A 15,804-nucleotide genomic window follows, 5' to 3' on the forward strand; every position below is an offset into this window, starting at 1 on the left:
AAACCGTGCCCCGTTTCGTCCAATCAGCGCGCAGAGCGCCCGCCCGCCGTCGATTGGCCCCTTCTCGCCTCCCAGTACCCAATCGGACGCCTACTTTAACAACCAATCAGCGGCCGGGCACGGGCCCAATCAGCGCCGAGGAAGCGGAGCACGGCCTTTGTGTGTCGTGACGCCACGGCGCCGGCGGAGGTCCCGGCCAATGGTACGGCGCGCTGCTTCCAGGCATTGTGAGGTCACCGCGCCGTGTGCCGCCCCCGCTATAAAAGGCGGGTCCCCGCGGCGGGGAGGGCGCAGTGAGGGGGTGGCTGGGTGAGGAGCGGCTCGTGGCAGGAGCAGCGCAGGCTTCGGTGCGCAGCGCTACCGGCACCGGTGCTTCCTTCTTCTCCGAGCGGTAAGTGGCGGGCGGCGGGCGCGTTCCGTGGCGGGCGGCGGTGCTGCGCGGTCCTTGGCGGCCTTGGTTCCTCCTAGAGCCTGGCGGGCAGGCCGGGCCTTGCGTACGTGCTCTGAGTCACGGCCGGTTCCCATCCCCCCCCATTCCCCCCCCCCCCCTCCGCCGGGGCGGCCCGGGAGGAAGCAGGAGGCGGCGTGACTCAGGCCGCTTCCCCTGGGGAGGGGAGCGGCCGGGCCACGACGCGAAGCGGGGGCGGAGGGGGAGAACCGTGACTCCTCCTTCCCCTCCCGGGGGAGGCCGCTGGCCGCCTGCCCGCCTCAGCGGCGGGGGAGGGGTAGGGGGGGGAGGTGGGCAGCTCGCCGACATCTGCCGCTTCTGGGACTTGAGGGGATCGGACGGGGCGGGGGGGGGGGGGACGGGTGGGAAACAGCGTGTAGCCGGGCTTGGCGGATCGTGTTGCCGCGGGATTGGGGAGAGCTGGACCCCGTGTCACGCGTGCCTGTCTCCGTAGGTAAGTGAAGAAAAATGGCCCGTACAAAGCAGACCGCCCGCAAGTCCACTGGGGGGAAGGCTCCGCGCAAGCAGCTGGCCACCAAGGCGGCCCGGAAAAGCGCTCCCTCTACCGGCGGCGTCAAGAAGCCTCACCGCTACAGGTAAGGCCGCCGGCACGGCACGGCCCGGCCCCGGCCCCGGCTCCTGCCCTGGCTCACCCGCTCCCTCCTTCCTCCTCCAACCAGGCCGGGCACCGTCGCCCTCCGTGAGATCCGCCGTTACCAGAAGTCCACGGAGCTGCTGATCCGCAAGCTGCCCTTTCAGCGGCTGGTCAGGGAAATCGCCCAAGATTTCAAAACAGACTTGAGGTTCCAGAGTGCAGCCATCGGTGCGCTGCAGGTATTGCTAGTGGCCTGCCGGGCCTCGGCGCTCGCGGCGCTGAGTGTGCTTCGCTGAGGGTTTCTAACGACATTTCTTCTTGTGCTCTTGAAACAGGAGGCCAGCGAAGCATATCTGGTGGGTCTGTTTGAAGATACAAACCTGTGCGCCATCCATGCCAAGAGAGTCACCATCATGCCCAAAGATATCCAGTTGGCTCGCAGGATACGGGGGGAGAGGGCTTAAGTGAAGGCTGTTTTTATGGTGTTTTGTAGTAAATTCTGTAAAATACTTTGGTTTTAATTTGTGACTTTTTTGTAAGAAATTGTTTATAATATGTTGCATTTGTACTTAAGTCATTCCATCTTTCACTCAGGATGAATGCTAAAAGTGACTGTTCACATAAACCTCAGTGATGTGAGCCTTGTTGCTCAGGAGTGACAAGTTGCTAATATGCAGAAGGGATGGGTGATCTTTCTTGCTTCTCATGCATGTTTCTGTATGTTAATGACTTGTTGGGTAGCTAAACTTGTAAGGTACTAGAATTGATATAAATGTGTACAGGGTCCTTTTGCAATAAAACTGGTTATGACTTGATCCAAGTGTTTAACAATTGGGGCTGTTAGTCTGACCATACATCACTGTGATCAAATGTGGACTTTTTTCAGAGGGTGAAACTACAAGTCTTAACCACAGTGTAACTTACAGTTTCCTAAAAACGTAAACCTGGCAGCTATAGAATACACTATGTGCATTTATAATAGCTATTTTATATATTGTAGTGTCAACATTTTTAAATTAAATGTTTTACATTCACATGTGAGGAGTCTTTGTCATTTGGTTTGTATGGGCTTGAAGAAGCTTCCTCCTCCTGGCTCCAGTAGGTTAGCAGTAGATGCCTGTAATGCCAGACTGCTGCTGTGACAATTTTGTCTGTCAACAGAATGGAGAACTTGCCCTGGCCACCCTTGGAGGTTTTTGGAGGCTTGCTGTAGCTTGAGTCATTGCTCTTGGCCAGTGAGAGCAGAGCTGAGCCCTTGCAGCTGTGGGGTAGAGGAGGAATAGGCTGACTTGACAGGCCAAGGCTAGGCAGCAGCCTTTTTGGGGGGGGGGGGTGAGGGGGCTTTTGTGCTTTTTTTTTTTTAAATCTAACTGCTTATTGCTGTCAGCTGTTCAGGCACAACTCTAGAGCTAAGCTTTTTTTCTTTTTTTCCTCCTCCTTTCCACTAGGTGCAGGGGAAGTTTATTTCTGTGGCATGACTGGTCTGCCCAAAGCAAAACTACCAGCTTGTTCCCTGAGCAGTGTTGGGTGCTGAGTTGGGGGGGTGTGGCTGCAGCCCCCGAGTTTCTGTGGGATCTGGCTGTGTGACTAAGTCCCAGTTAATAACAGCAGCCAGCACTAGCAGTGCAGGATGGTATGTGAGTGGAAAAGCTAATTATACAACCTGAGAGCATATGGGCTGCTAAGCAAACTGGAATGGGTGCTCAATAAGATTCTCATTTCCCATCTAAGCTTTTTTGATGAAACAGGATTATACACTCCGACCTTCACTTCAGAACAGCTCTTCGGGCTCTCTGCTGAGACAGGTCTGGTTTTCTCAGCAGTGCCTCTGGGAACAGCCCTACCTTGTTAGGTTGTGGTAGAGGAAAGCTGCTCAGGCTGCATCTGAAACACAGGTAATTAACATGTAAATTGAATTGCGAGGCCGGCTCTCCTCAGCTCTTAAAGAACGGGCTGCACTAGTAAGGCTAGAGTTGGCACAGAAAAGTAGCACAGGGAAGTAGTTTAGCCAGCTCATCTTGATTTATTTCAATGAAATGAAAAGTGCCATGGCAGAAGTGGCATTTCAGGAGGAAGAACAGCAATGGTTCATACCAGAGAGGGGGCGGTAAGTCAACACTGGCCGTCCACGCAATTGTTTGCAGACCGGACGTGTTTACAGCACTTCCTTCCACAACGGCTGCCTGAAAGCGGTTTGAAAAGGATCCTGACTCCTGCTCCCTGGAGCCGGGGCCTCCCTCGCTCGGAGTGCTGCCGGGCGGCCGTGTCGCAGGCGAAGGCTGGACCACCGGAGCTCGGGGCTGGAGCCAGGGCTCTCCCTTATCAGACAAACCACTCCGTGTGCTTAAATCCTGCAGCTGGAGGAACACGCGCTCCTTACCATGCGCTTTTACACAACTTCCTCAACGCCCTTTCCTATGCTGCTCCGAGTGTGCTTGGAACAAACGTAGCCCCCCTGTTAATACCATTATCATATCTGCCACAGAGTTGCTAAAAACATGTTCTAAAATAATCCAAGATTAGGTTTGAAACAAGCATTTTCCTCACTGCTAAACCTGTAGGGAAAAAGATTTCCTTGCATCTACATTGTAAACTTAATTGCTTTAAAGGCCTGGATCAAAGTTAAGCACTGTCTCAAACTTCAGTTGATGCTAAGTGATCTCGGGTAGATCACCTGGGCAGGTCTGTCCTGGGGGTACAGCCTGCCAAGGGGACAGCTGGCAGGGATGTCCCCACAAGAAACCTGAGGGTCCTTGGGTGGCCTGGGAGCCATGCAATTTAGGAAGCATCACACAGCTTGCATTTAGGCAGGTTAAAAATAAGAATTCCATGTGAGGGGATTTATGAATGCTTGCTTTGGTGCTAAACTGCAGTAGCAGGCTGGGCTCCTGCAGGAAAAGTATGTTTCAAAATAACATCCCTCGAAAACAATGTTTCCTCCAAGTTCTTAGTGGAAACAATGAACCATCTGGGTATGCCTAGAAGCTGTTTCTTAAAATAAAATCATTGTCTAGCACTTCTTAAAAAAAAAACAAAACACCACCACACAACACAAAAAACAAACCCACCCAAAAACTGTATCAAAGTATCTATTCATCTTAGTAACCTCAATAAAAAGAAATTAAGCTAGATCTTGCATGTGGTGGACCGGAATAGCAACTCTTGGTATTCCACAGTCTCACTGTGATGATATCTGAAGACATAAACCGTTCTCTTACCGATTCTCCTGATGATTTCCTCGCATTCTTGCTCAGAACTCGATGCAAACACCAGACAGTCGAATGTGCTCCCGTCAGGGCTCTCCGGGGAAGTGCTAAAAATGGAAACACGTACATTAGCCGGCAGAGAGAGTGGCTCTGAAAGCCCAGCCCTGGCTTGTAACCACACCAGAGACCCCGCGGCTGGTCTGGATGTCGCTTGTTTATTTTCTAAGACCCACATCCCTCTATATCCCCCCCTCCCAGGGCCCACGGGCAGCACTTACGCCACGCAGAAGGCGAATAAATTGCTGCTGTCCGCGTAGCGTCCCACGCAGGAGATGGTGGGGTAGGGGTAGCGGCACAGGAGCTGCGCAGGAGACAGGGGGGAGATGGTGTTGGGGGCTGCAGTCAGTCCCCATTGTCCCTGTTCCTGGTTTAAACTGGCCCCATAACCTCTCCAGCCGGGCTCCCTGCGCCGCAAGATCGGCAGCCTCGGGAGTCACCCGGACCTTGGGCATCGCTCACTTACCTTGGAAGAAGTCTTCTCCTGTACGAGGACTTCTGCTTCCTTCACATCAAATAAAACCTCCTGAATGGGGGACGGAGGGGAGAGAAACCCCAATCGTCACAGCGTCTGAGCTCTATTTTTAATAAAACACTTACGAGAGAGATTATTCAAAAGCAGAGGTGACAAAGCACAGTCAAGCACAGCTTTTTCAAGGAGTTTTCTCTGTGCTGCCATTTTTTTCACCATCCGGTGCTCTCGCACTTGAATCTTTTCACAAACAACTCCCCAAAGGCTCAAGCAACAGTGACCTGAGCCCTAAAACACCCTGAAACCAGGCTTAGCCTCCCCACAGTTTTCCAAGTGCTTTCCTGCACATGGCTGTATTTTTTTTTCCTTAATGCACTTTCCTATCCTGGCTGCAGAGATGCTTCTAGCCAGAAAAAAAAACCTCACAGGGATGGGGGATGTCAAATACTTAGCCAGGCCAAATGAACCTGAAGCCAGCAGGAAAAAATATCCCCGGGCAGAGACTGTATTTCCCTGCAGTTTTCTCACCAAGCCCTTCCCGGGATGCCCTCAGCCCCATCGCTCACCCGCGCTGCCGAGTGCCTCTCCAGCACGGCGGGGATGGCCCGGTCCAGCACCTCTTTGCCACCGTACTGAAATGGAGTGGGAAGGAGGGAATAACCCACCAGCACGTGAAAAGAAACTCAGAAGAGACAATTCAGCCCTAGGCACAACTCTGGCCCATTGCCTCACCTCCCCAATGCCGGTCCGGCCCAGGTACCGCAGGTTGTAGAGCAGCCTGGGGAGAAAAGAGCTTGGGGGCATCAGAGCAAGGACCCTGCGCATCCTCCTGCTGCTCTTTGCAGGAGAAGATGCTCACAGCCCCCCACCACCCCCAGGCCACAGGGACAGCTTTGGCCCCACGGCCTTGAGCGGAGACCGGGAATATTGTGGATAAGGGTCTGTCCCGATGCCAGGACCCCCAGCCCAGCCTGGGGGTCCTGGGTTTGCCGGACCTACCTGCCCCCCTGCAACCTCTGTGACTCCCCCTCACCCCTGCGCCGGGGGCTGCGCTGGAGCTGGAAGCGGGGCTCCTTCTCCTTCAGGACCTTCAGGTAGGGCAGCAGCGGCTCGTAGACCCCCCCGTCGTGCCACTGCCACCGCAGCAGGCGGAAACTGAGCGGTTGTCCCTTCAGCTTCTGCAGCATGGCCCCGGCCTGGAGGGAGGGTGGGGGAAGCAGAAGGGAGGATGGGGGACGGACGGACAGGAGAGGGCGAGATGGGGGGACACGCCAGCCCTCTGTGCTCACCCACCTGCCCGCTGTAGGCGTTTCTCAGCGAGCAGCCGTTGATCTCATCGAGGATGTCGCCGGCCAGCACCACCTCGTCCACCTCTACCTGGCTCTCGGGGAGCACCTCGGTGACAAAGACTCGGCCGTCCACGTACCTGGGGGTGCGGCCGAGCCCCAGCTCAGCCCTGGGGACCCAGCCCATCTCCCCCAGCCCTTTCGTACCATCAGCGATGTTTCACCAATACACGGGGGCAGGGAAAAGCCACCCCACAAACAGCAGACACTGGTGAGGCTGAGCCGATGGGGAGAAAAGCACCTGAGACAGCCCCGATGCTCTCAACAGAGTATTTATCTCCCCTTTTTGGGGAGTTTTGAGTGTCTTGGTGTCCAAATCCTGCTGCAGAGCAGAGAGGAGGATCAAAGGCTCCTACCTGAGCACCATCCCCAGCGCTCGGCACGGGACCGTCTCGTAAGTGATGCACACCTGGAAGAGAGTGGCCGGTGACAGTGGCCCTGGCAATGGCCACGGGACACCCAAGGAGCATGATGAGGATGAGGGGGAGGATGGGGACCCCTTGCCCTGGATCATTTCTGGTACTGGTGCCAAACCAGGGCTTCGGGACCCCAGGGAGGGAGAGACCGGTCCCCAGTGCCCCAGGCTGGGCTGGAACCATCAGTGGCTGCTTGACCCTGTCCTCTCGTGGGATTTGGCCGTGACCAGACCCTGAAGGGACAAACCTGCTAGATGGATGGGATGGCAAAGCAGCAGGTGAACCCTTAACTCAGTGACGAGCCTTCCTCCCTCGTCCCACGCATCCCCACGCAGCCGGGGGAGCGCTGCTGCCCCTCCCCAAAGCTGCTGCTGTTTGCAGTGGCATTTACTGTCACATCATATTAGCCAGGGACCCGAAACACGGCCAGTTCGGCTGGGAGCACTTGCTCTTAGAAATGCCCAAAAGCCAGCAGGATCCCAGCCTCAGCAGCAGCACCATGGCTCAGCACATGCTGTAACCAGCCCCAAAGCCACCTTGAGCTTTTTGGGGGATTCTTTTGGGTTAAAAAGGCAGTGGAGGGATGCTCTTCACTTTTAAAAGACATCAAGGTGTCCCTGGCATTCTCAATAAATGCACCGATATGTCCCTGAGCAAAACCAAGAGCAAAAACCAACTGACACATAATCTGTGTCAGCCCAAGGAAATGGGGATTTTTTGGCAAGAAATAGGGGAAGGGAGCATGGGAAAACTTCATTTATATCAGCAATTTAGGCCTGGGTACTACTCAAGCTTGCTTTTACTCCCAGGAATGCTGGGATCTGCTACTGGTGACAGCGCAGGCACCTGGCAGGATCCAACCTCGGTGGCAGAGGGAGCTCTGCTCATGCTGGTGAACCTGAGCCAATTCACCCCTGGCTGCGGCCGGGCAGAGAGTTGTGTGGCAATCCCTCCCCACCAAATCATTCCTTATCTTCCTCATTTGACTTTTCAGCAAGGGCCACGCGGCAGAAGGACGGCTCCGCGGAGAGACAAGCTCTTACCGGCAGCAGCCAGCTTTCGTCCAAGAAGCTGCAATTCTGCAAACAAAGGAGCTTCAGCGCCATCAGTCCCGGCGAGGAAGGGGCTGGGGCCCCGCGCCAGCAGCCGTGTGCCAGCCACCACCCCGCCGATTTGTCACCGTACCTGCAGGTCCAGGGAGAAATCCATCTCTGTCACCACCAGCAGCAGCGAGAGGAAAGGCTCTGCAGAGGGATGGGGATGGAGAGGCAGCATCACCACCGGGTTCCCGGCAGCCACAACCTTGCGGGGACATGGCAGAGGTCCGAATAAAGCCATTTTTGGCCTAACTAATGAGCTCTGGGGAGAGAGGCCCTGAAAGCATCCCAGCACCGTGGCACCCAGGTTGCTGCTGGAGGATCGTCCCGGGCTCCCGCTGCCGGCATGGGGAGAGAAGCACTGCAGCCTGATGCCTGATTTCCCCAAATTCAGACCAAGGCTTGCAGCAAATGCTGCTGACGAGCAACTTTCTTTCCATTCCTCCCCTTAAATGCAAAGCGAAGGTGCCCGGGCTCTCCTGCACGAGCCTTGCAATTACTCTGATGGAGAGCTGCAATCTGCTCACGCACCAGCAGCGCGGGTGATTTATAAGCCATCTAGGTACAGGTTTAACACGGAGTTATTTATCATAATCAAAAGATTAAAGGCTTTCACCCTGGCCTGCCCCCCTCCAAGCAGCATGGCTGCAGATGGAGTGGTGCAGCTTGTCAAGGCAACGCAGCCATTTACCGCACCGAACCCCCCGTGTGACCCCTCACGCGGGACCGCAGCCTGAGCCCAGCCGCCAAGGGCTCCCCTCGAAACTGGACTGCTGGGTCTGCTTAAACCAGCATCCTTGGTACAAAGAAATAACACAGAAGACTCTTCAGAAGCAGTTTTCCTATCCCATGATGCTAAAACCAATCTTAGATGGATTCAAACCATGTTTAAATATTTACACCTCTTTTTCCATCACTGCAGCAGCATATTTAGATTTTACCACTAAGTTTGGCTTAGAAAAATCACGGAGGACTATTTTCCTCCCCCTCCACAGCAGCGCGGTGCCATAACACCTGCGACAGCCGCCCCTGGGGTGGGTTACATCCCGCTTCGGAGGAGCCACCGTCCTACCCAGGAGGTCTTCGTTGCCGAGGATGGAGCTCACCGGATCATAAAACTGCAACAGAGAAACACCACCATTAATTACGCCGCTGTTTTGCTGCCCATCGCCCGTGGGTAGCAGCTCCCCCCACAACCTCCCCACCGTGTGCTGCACCTCCAGGAGCCGGGGGGTCTGTGCCAGCTGCTGCACAGCCGCTGCCAGCACCTTTCCCTGCAGAGCCAGGCGCAGAAAGTACCGCCCGCGGCCCTGCGCCGTCCGTGCCTTCTCGCAGCTGCCCGCTTTCTGGATGCTGACGGAGAGAGGGGTCGGCCTGTTTGGGGAGACGGGAAGCAGCTCGGGGCTGAAACTTTGGCGGCGCGTGGGAGCATCCTCCCTGCACCCCGGGGTCTTTGGGATGAGTACATCGTGACGGATGCCGCCATGGTTCAGGTTTTCATCCTCAGCTCGTCTCCGGGCCGCTCACCTGCCACTGTCCCCCGTGGGAAGCTGCTCCAGCCAGTGCCAGTAATCCCGTCTCCTGAAGCCCCAGGCTGGCTCTGTGGGAGAAAGGGAGACCGAAGCCCCTCGCCACGGGCACCGGGATGCTGCCACCCACCACCCGGGCACGAAGGACCACTCACGTCGGAGTCCCTTGCGCAGGATGCACTCCAGCAGCTGGCAGAGGGAAGCGAGGTGCGGCGAGGTGTCTGTGCAGGGCCCCCCGTCCTCCCGCAGCCGCAGCACCCCACCTGTGGTGAGAGGAACATCAGCACCCATGGGTGCCCCAGCTGGGGGTGTGTGTGGGGGGGGGACACACCTATGGGAACAGCTCTGCGTACAGCCCCAGGGAGGGTCGCTGGTGCTGCAGGAGGTGCCCGACACCCCGGCAGGATGTGACCCACCCCGGCTGCCAGCAGCCACGCCGGACAGAAACTCAGGTAAACTTCCTCAAAACCGAGGTCAGGTGCGGTACCGAAGGGGGAAACACCCGCTCAGGCAGCAGGGCTGGCCCTGCCACGGCAGCCCCCGGCCCGGGGAGACCCCACCCGGACCGGCCCACGCCGTCAGTCCGGCCAAACCGGTGCAGCAAGGGGCCGGGCCCCCGGACGAGGTCTACCGGGGGAAGCAGGTACCGGCCCCGGGGGGCCACGCTCACCTTTAAAGGCGCTCAGCAGCGGCTCCTTCCTGGCCATGGGCTCGTTCCCCCGCCCTGGGGGGGGCGTCCAGCGGCGGCTGCGGCCGGGCGGGAACTGGGAACAGGGAACTGGGAACTGGGAAGGGGCCGGGCCCCGCCCCGGGAGCGGAGCGGAGCAGCCCGGCCCCGCGGGGGGGGTGAAACCTACCGGCTCACACTCACCCGCCTCTGCCGCTGCGTGCGGCATCGCACGACGGACATCGCTATGCGGGCACATACGCACACACACACACATATATATATCCACACACATACACACTCACAGCACAGCGGTATATATATACATCTACGTATGTACCTGTACATAACGCATCTCTAACAGAGACACCGGTGCATATATATACATATGTATCTGTGCTTATATTAGGAGAACGCAGGCATTGGGATAGGGATATAGATATATGCATTAAAAAGTCCCAGGTACCGGCACCGCCATAGGTACGTACACACCGGCGTGTGTATAGGTGTGACGCTCGTCCTGCCTATAGGGATGCACACGCACCCACAGCGGTTCCGAGGCCGCAGCCAGGGACGCGCACGGCCCGTGGGAAGGGGCTGCGGGGACCGGGAAGGGCTCGTCCCCCCGCCCAGCTCCTCCGGGGCCCCGCGGGGCCGCGAGTTCGAGCCCGGCCGCCGGCGGAGCGGGGCGGGACCGGGGGCGGTCCGGGGCGGAGCGGAGCGGCCATGGCGGAGGCGGTGGCGGAGCCCGGGTCGGTCCCGCTGCTGGCCGCCGCCCGCCGGGCGCACCGAGCGGCTTTCGGGGGGGCTGAGGCGGCGGCGGCGGTGGTGGTGGCGGCGTGGGCCCCCGGCCGGGTCAACCTCATCGGCGAGCACACCGACTACAACGGCGGCTTCGTGCTGCCCATGGTAAGGGCCGTGCTCCGCCGCCCCGGCCCCGTGATCCCTCGGCGTCACCCTTCCGGGTCCCCCCCTGCAGCCTCCGGGGATCCCCGGGGGCCGTGTCCCCCCGCCTGCCCCAGGATGTCCCCCCGGGATCCCGCCACCGCGCCCGGGACCGCCGGAGCTCGGAGCAGGACCCGGAGCGTCGGGGGCAGCACCCCGCAGACCGGCTCCTAACTCACTGCAGGGGAGGATGTGATTCCCCCGACCGCCTCTTCGAGGGGCTGAAGCCTCTTTTCTGCAACCCCGTCAAACAATTTTCCGTTCCTGGAGAGCGATGTTTTGGTGGCAGAGATGGTTCGAAGTAGCTGGGGCTTCCTGCCCTCCTTCGGCTCGAGGGGGGAAGCCCCCGCTCAGTCCTAAATAAAACCTACAGCTAATTATTTTGAGGCCGAGGAGCGTGGGAGCAGGTCAGCTGAATTTCCCTGCAGGCTAGAAAACTTCGCAAAGCCTCTCACGTCCTTGTCGTGGGTTTCCACTCCCCCGGAGCCCAGCAGCCAGCACCCCGGCGCTGAGCTGGGGTGGTCGGTCACAACATTTCAGTCCTAAGACTGACCTTGTGATGCATTAAATAGCCAGAAAGTTTAATGCGATGAGCCAGAGTGTGCGGTGGGGGCTGGCAGCTTCACGCGGACAAAGTTAAGGGTAACGTGTTGGGTGCTGCCAGCTGTGGGTTGAAGCAGCCACAGCTGTGCCCTGCCACCAGTGGGGATGCTCCAAGGGATGCCGTGGGGTCTGAGCCCACCTTCCCCACCCCCCCCCAGGCCCTGCAGCTGGGGACGGTGCTGGTGGGATCCCCCACGCAGGACGGGACCATCTCCATCCTCACCACCTCGGCAGAGGCAGACGAGCCCCACAGGGTGCAGTTCCCGGCTCCCCGCCAAGGCAGTCCTCTCAGCCCGGGGCAGCCTCGCTGGGCCAACTACATCAAGGGCGTCATCCAGCACTACCGGGGTAAGGCCCAGGCTGGCGGCTGGGTTAGAGGTCCCCTCGCGTGAGGCCGGTTCTCGGCTCCTGGCTTTTGGTGTGCTCCAGGGGCTCTTCCAGTGCCGGTGCAATCCTGTAGCTGCTGCCGGGACCAGGCTCCATCAGAGAAGCTTTCAGCTCTGAAGACCCCTGTGTTTGGGGAGGGGGGGTACCTGGGTCACACTCTGCCATGGGTCACCCTGCGTTTTAAAGTGGGATATCGGACAGGGGCTCCTCTCTGTCAGTTCTCCATGAGCTGTGGAGCAGGGCAGCCCCCAGCCCTGCAGGGGCTCACGGCCCCCATCCTCCCTTCTGTTCCCACAGGTGGTCCTGTGCCGGGCTTCAGCGCCGTGATAGCCAGTGACATTCCCCTGGGCGGGGGCCTCTCCAGCTCGGCCGCTCTGGAGGTGGCTACTTACACCTTCCTCCAGCAGCTCTGCCCTGGTAAGGCAGCAGCCGGTTCTGGCCCCTGGTGCCTCTGTTCCCCGGGTGGGAGCTGGGGTTGAGTGGGGTGCCCTTAGCAAGATCCTGCAGCCCTCGGGGAAACGCCACTGTGGAGTGGGTCACAACCCCCCGCCGCTGCCGGAGCTGGCACTGCTGTGGTTGTGGGGCTCCTCCAGCTCACCCAGCCTGATCTGCCCATGCCTCTAAAGCCCACAGACCACCCCTGGGGCTGGCTGGGGGGATGAGAGGATAAAAGGCTTCCCTGGAAGCATGTTCTCCCCACCCTTACGTCCCCCAAAATGGAGACATCTGAGACACCAGTGTCAAATTATCGCATCCAGCTGGATCCAGGGACCCATGCTGGCACAGATGCTGTGCACTGCTGCAGGAGCAAGCACCTGCAGCTGATGCTTTAGCAAAACCCCAGTCCATGGGAAAGCAACCCTTTACCTTCGTGTTTGCTCCCCCCGCTCCAGGACAAGGGGCTAAGGTCCCAGAGCTGCTAACCTGCGTCTCTCTGGTCTGGCACAGATGATGGTGATTTGGTAGCCAAGGCGCTGGCGTGCCAGAAAGCGGAGCACACGTTTGCTGGCATGCCCTGTGGGATCATGGACCAGTTCATATCCGTGATGGGCAAGGAAGGCCATGCACTGCTCATTGACTGCAGGTCAGGGCCGAGTGCCGAGCTCACTGCGCTGTGCCCACCTCCTTGGGCAGGTGGGGACGAGCTGGTCCCGTGGCCATGAAATAAATGCAGGAGTGCAGGGAGGGGTTAACCCCTGAACCCAGCCGAAAATCTCATTGCGGGGCTGGGACTCCCTGCATTTTAATTCCTGCGTCTTGATTCCTCCTCCCGCATCCTTTCTGCTACTTGCCTGGGCTGTCTTTCCCGCGAAGTCATTAGGGTCTCTTATGGGACTAATAATTGGGAGGGAGTGAAATGCTCGAGCAAAATCCTAAACCACTCGGACTTTGCCTCAGTGGAGGCAGGAGCTGCCCGCCACGTGGCCTCACCCGGATGGCCGAGGGGTGGAGCGGGCGGTGGGACGGGCACATGGCCTGCGCTGAGCTCTCGCTGCAGGTCCCTGGAGACCGTCCTCGTCCCGCTGACCGATGCCAGCTTAGCCGTCCTCATCACCAACTCCAACGTGCGGCACACGCTGACGGGCAGCGAGTATCCCACGCGCCGGCGGCAGTGTGAGGAGGCGGCGGCGGCGCTCGGCAAGGCCAGCCTGCGAGATGCCACCGTGGCCGAGCTGGAAGGTGGGGACAGTCCCTCCCTCGGCTCTGGCCGCTCCTCAGGGCAGCAGGACCTTGGTGCCCCATGGCACAGGCTGAGACTGTGGGACAGCACCTGGGACAGGCGGGCGGGTGCACGCACCGGGATGGGAGCGTGCCACAAGTAGATAAGCTCTGGCACAGGATGGTTGCGGGATGCGGCCGTGCTCATCTCCAGCAGCATCCCGCAGACCCGAGCGGCTTTGCTGCAGGGGCATGCATGTCTCCGCAGCGGCCAGGAGCCGGCTGGGCGAGGAGGTGTACCGGCGAGCCAGGCATGTTGTTGGTGAGATAGCACGGACGGCCCAGGCAGCGCAAGCGCTGCAGGACAGGGACTACGGGATGTTCGGGAGGCTGATGGTGGAGAGTCACAACTCCCTCAGGTGAGGATGTACCAACCCTAGGGCAGGGTAGGCTGTGTCGGGGGCACCGGCGTTGAGTCCTCGTGGGGTTCCCTTGCCTGCGGGTGCAGCACTGGGGGCAGCTAGAACCGTGTCCTGCCTGGTATCTCTCATGGCTCAGCCTGCCGGGGAGTTTTAAGAAAAGCCCCACAGGCTTCTGCATCGAGGCGTGCTGGGATGAGGCAGCCGGTCACATATGTTACAGACGCATGCTGCTTACAGCAGTGCCCAGCGGGTCCCTGATGCTTGCAGCCTTGCTCATGCATATGTGCACTTGTAGGCAGAGAGCAGGGCTGGGATTTGCGGCATCCTGCATTGCTGCAGTTTGCTATGGCAATGGGTGCACCGAGAAGTGTGTTTCAGCTGCTTGTGGTGCAGGGTCTATGGTCAGGGTGCAGGACAGGGCTGATCCCGAGTCTCCTCTCTCCAGGGATGACTATGAAGTGAGCTGCCCAGAGCTGGACGAGCTGGTAGAAGCAGCCCTGGAGGTCGATGGGGTTTATGGCAGCAGGATGACCGGGGGTGGCTTCGGAGGCTGCACGGTGACGCTGCTGGAGGCTGGGGCTGCAGAGAGAGCTCAGCACCACATCAAGGTACGCAGCAGAAAAGTGCCAGGAGATTGGCTTGAAGATCCCAAGGAAACACTCAGGGGCATGGCCCAGGGATGCCATTGAAGCTGTGCTCCTGAGGCACTTGGGGTTGCTGTAGCCCATCCAGTGTTGCACAGGGACAGCCCTGAGTCTGTTCATGCTACTAAAGCTCTTGCAGGCAGTTCAGCACCGTGCTGGTCACAGAGCACTGCCCAAGGACCTTACTGCGTTGAGAAAGTGAGCGAAAAGGTGCTGGGTGAGCTTCAGGAAGACTAAATCTATCTAGGGAAAAGTAATATAAGCCAAGCTTAGGCAATGCTGAGCTTAATGTCAGCAGTCACAGCCCAGGAAAGATCTCAGTGCTGTCATCAATGTTCTCTAAATCAGCAGCTCAGCATGCACTGGTAGCTGAAAACACCAGCAAAACGGAGGTGTCAGGAAACAGGGGCTGTGAATGAGGTAGACCCTCATTTTGCTGCTATATGAGATCATGGTGTGCCCTGTAAATGGAGCGGGGGGGGGGGTAAAGAAGGGGCAGAGTAAGATGTCTGAAATGAGGAGAGACCAAAAGGGCTGTGCCTCTGCCATCTAATGAGAAGCTGGGAGAGAGGGAATGTGACCAGGAGTTAGAAAACAGCAAAGGGGGTAGATAGGGTGAGTGTGGAACTGACCCTCAAATCCTCCAAAGTAAGAACCAGTGACCACTGGATGAGTTAGGACTAAAACAGAGCCGAGGCAGCACTGTGCAGAGCTGGCAGTGAGTTTTCTGCTGTCGCCAGACGCCGTGGAGGTCGGCAGCATGAGCAAGGTCAAAAAGGGGGTGGAAAAAGTCACAGAGAACAGTCCATAAGGGGCTGCTGAAGGGTCAGCTTGGGGATGTGCTGATAGCCTCCCTGCCCCGTGCTGTGGATGGACCAAGGGACCCCAGGCAGTGGCCAGGACAGCATGCTGTCCCCGAAAAAGCATCCCATGTGGCTGCTGTTGGAGCAGTGGCTGGGCCAGATGCACGGCTGGGCCTTTCTCCCCCGGTCCGGCATCCCCCAGCCTGGCGCAGCCCCAGAGCACCAGCACTTACTGCTCCTCTTGTCTCCTAGGAGAAATACAGCGGCACAGCCACCTTCTACCTCACCAAACCCTCCGGAGGGGCAAAGGTGCTGCCCTTGTAGAAGAGCCACCACCTCGCCTGGGCTGGGATCGCCTCCCTCCGAGAGGCGGCTGCTTTCCTCCCTTTGCAAAGGAATCAATTTGTCTGTCTGCATCATTTGCCTAATAAATGCAAAACATTTGCACAGTTCTGTGTCTGCATGAGCTGAGCTCTGATGCCAAAGTCACTGGGGAACTTTCCTCAGA

General features: G+C 58.4%; 3 protein-coding genes across 4 annotated transcripts; 2 read left to right on the forward strand and 1 right to left on the reverse strand.

The window, feature by feature from the left end:
- Positions 1-293: 293 nt before the first annotated feature.
- On the forward strand, positions 294-2,079 carry LOC115341347 (histone H3.3A). Its single transcript, XM_030014156.2, has 4 exons — positions 294-391; positions 903-1,044; positions 1,129-1,282; positions 1,379-2,079. Exons 2-4 carry the CDS (start codon positions 917-919, stop codon positions 1,505-1,507), a joined length of 411 nt encoding a protein of 136 aa, XP_029870016.1. The 5' UTR covers positions 294-391; positions 903-916; the 3' UTR covers positions 1,508-2,079.
- A 606-nt stretch (positions 2,080-2,685) lies between these two features.
- LOC115341345 lies at positions 2,686-10,104 on the reverse strand. 2 transcript variants are annotated; one of them, XM_030014154.2, is made up of 16 exons: positions 9,837-10,101; positions 9,322-9,429; positions 9,165-9,237; positions 8,855-9,011; positions 8,710-8,755; positions 7,726-7,784; positions 7,584-7,619; positions 6,481-6,533; positions 6,072-6,204; positions 5,778-5,974; positions 5,511-5,556; positions 5,345-5,410; positions 4,773-4,832; positions 4,528-4,610; positions 4,262-4,356; positions 2,686-3,400 (listed from the first exon to the last, which is right to left on the reverse strand). In XM_030014154.2, the coding sequence occupies exons 1-16, from the start codon at positions 10,090-10,092 to the stop codon at positions 3,366-3,368; spliced, it is 1,503 nt and encodes a 500-aa protein (XP_029870014.2). In that variant the 5' UTR covers positions 10,093-10,101; the 3' UTR covers positions 2,686-3,365. The 2 variants fall into 2 exon arrangements, 1 of the variants encoding a protein (XP_029870014.2); XR_005932355.1 differs by lacking the exons at positions 2,686-3,400; positions 5,511-5,556 and having other exon boundaries at positions 9,837-10,104.
- A 430-nt stretch (positions 10,105-10,534) lies between these two features.
- On the forward strand, positions 10,535-15,745 carry GALK1 (galactokinase 1). Its single transcript, XM_030014155.2, has 8 exons — positions 10,535-10,742; positions 11,540-11,729; positions 12,066-12,185; positions 12,717-12,852; positions 13,267-13,448; positions 13,696-13,846; positions 14,295-14,457; positions 15,549-15,745. The coding sequence occupies exons 1-8, from the start codon at positions 10,560-10,562 to the stop codon at positions 15,618-15,620; spliced, it is 1,197 nt and encodes a 398-aa protein (XP_029870015.1). The 5' UTR covers positions 10,535-10,559; the 3' UTR covers positions 15,621-15,745.
- Positions 15,746-15,804: the final 59 nt, after the last annotated feature.

Source organism: Aquila chrysaetos, chromosome 5 (genome assembly GCF_900496995.4).
Source record: "Aquila chrysaetos chrysaetos chromosome 5, bAquChr1.4, whole genome shotgun sequence".
Taxonomy (NCBI): Eukaryota; Metazoa; Chordata; class Aves; order Accipitriformes; family Accipitridae; genus Aquila; species Aquila chrysaetos.

Coding starts and splice junctions, on each gene's coding strand:
- LOC115341347 (XM_030014156.2), top strand. CDS start 917: ATGGCCCGTACAAAGCAGACCGCCCGCAAGTCCACTGGGGGGAAGGCT. Junction 1,045..1,128: donor AAGAAGCCTCACCGCTACAG/GTAAGGCCGCCG, acceptor TCCTCCAACCAG/GCCGGGCACCGTCGCCCTCC. Junction 1,283..1,378: donor CAGCCATCGGTGCGCTGCAG/GTATTGCTAGTG, acceptor CTCTTGAAACAG/GAGGCCAGCGAAGCATATCT.
- LOC115341345 (XM_030014154.2), bottom strand. CDS start 10,092: ATGTGCCCGCATAGCGATGTCCGTCGTGCGATGCCGCACGCAGCGGCA. Junction 7,620..7,725: donor ATTTCTCCCTGGACCTGCAG/GTACGGTGACAA, acceptor CTTTGTTTGCAG/AATTGCAGCTTCTTGGACGA. Junction 5,975..6,071: donor GAAACGCCTACAGCGGGCAG/GTGGGTGAGCAC, acceptor CCCTCCCTCCAG/GCCGGGGCCATGCTGCAGAA.
- GALK1 (XM_030014155.2), top strand. CDS start 10,560: ATGGCGGAGGCGGTGGCGGAGCCCGGGTCGGTCCCGCTGCTGGCCGCC. Junction 13,449..13,695: donor CACCGTGGCCGAGCTGGAAG/GTGGGGACAGTC, acceptor ATGTCTCCGCAG/CGGCCAGGAGCCGGCTGGGC. Junction 13,847..14,294: donor GAGAGTCACAACTCCCTCAG/GTGAGGATGTAC, acceptor TCCTCTCTCCAG/GGATGACTATGAAGTGAGCT.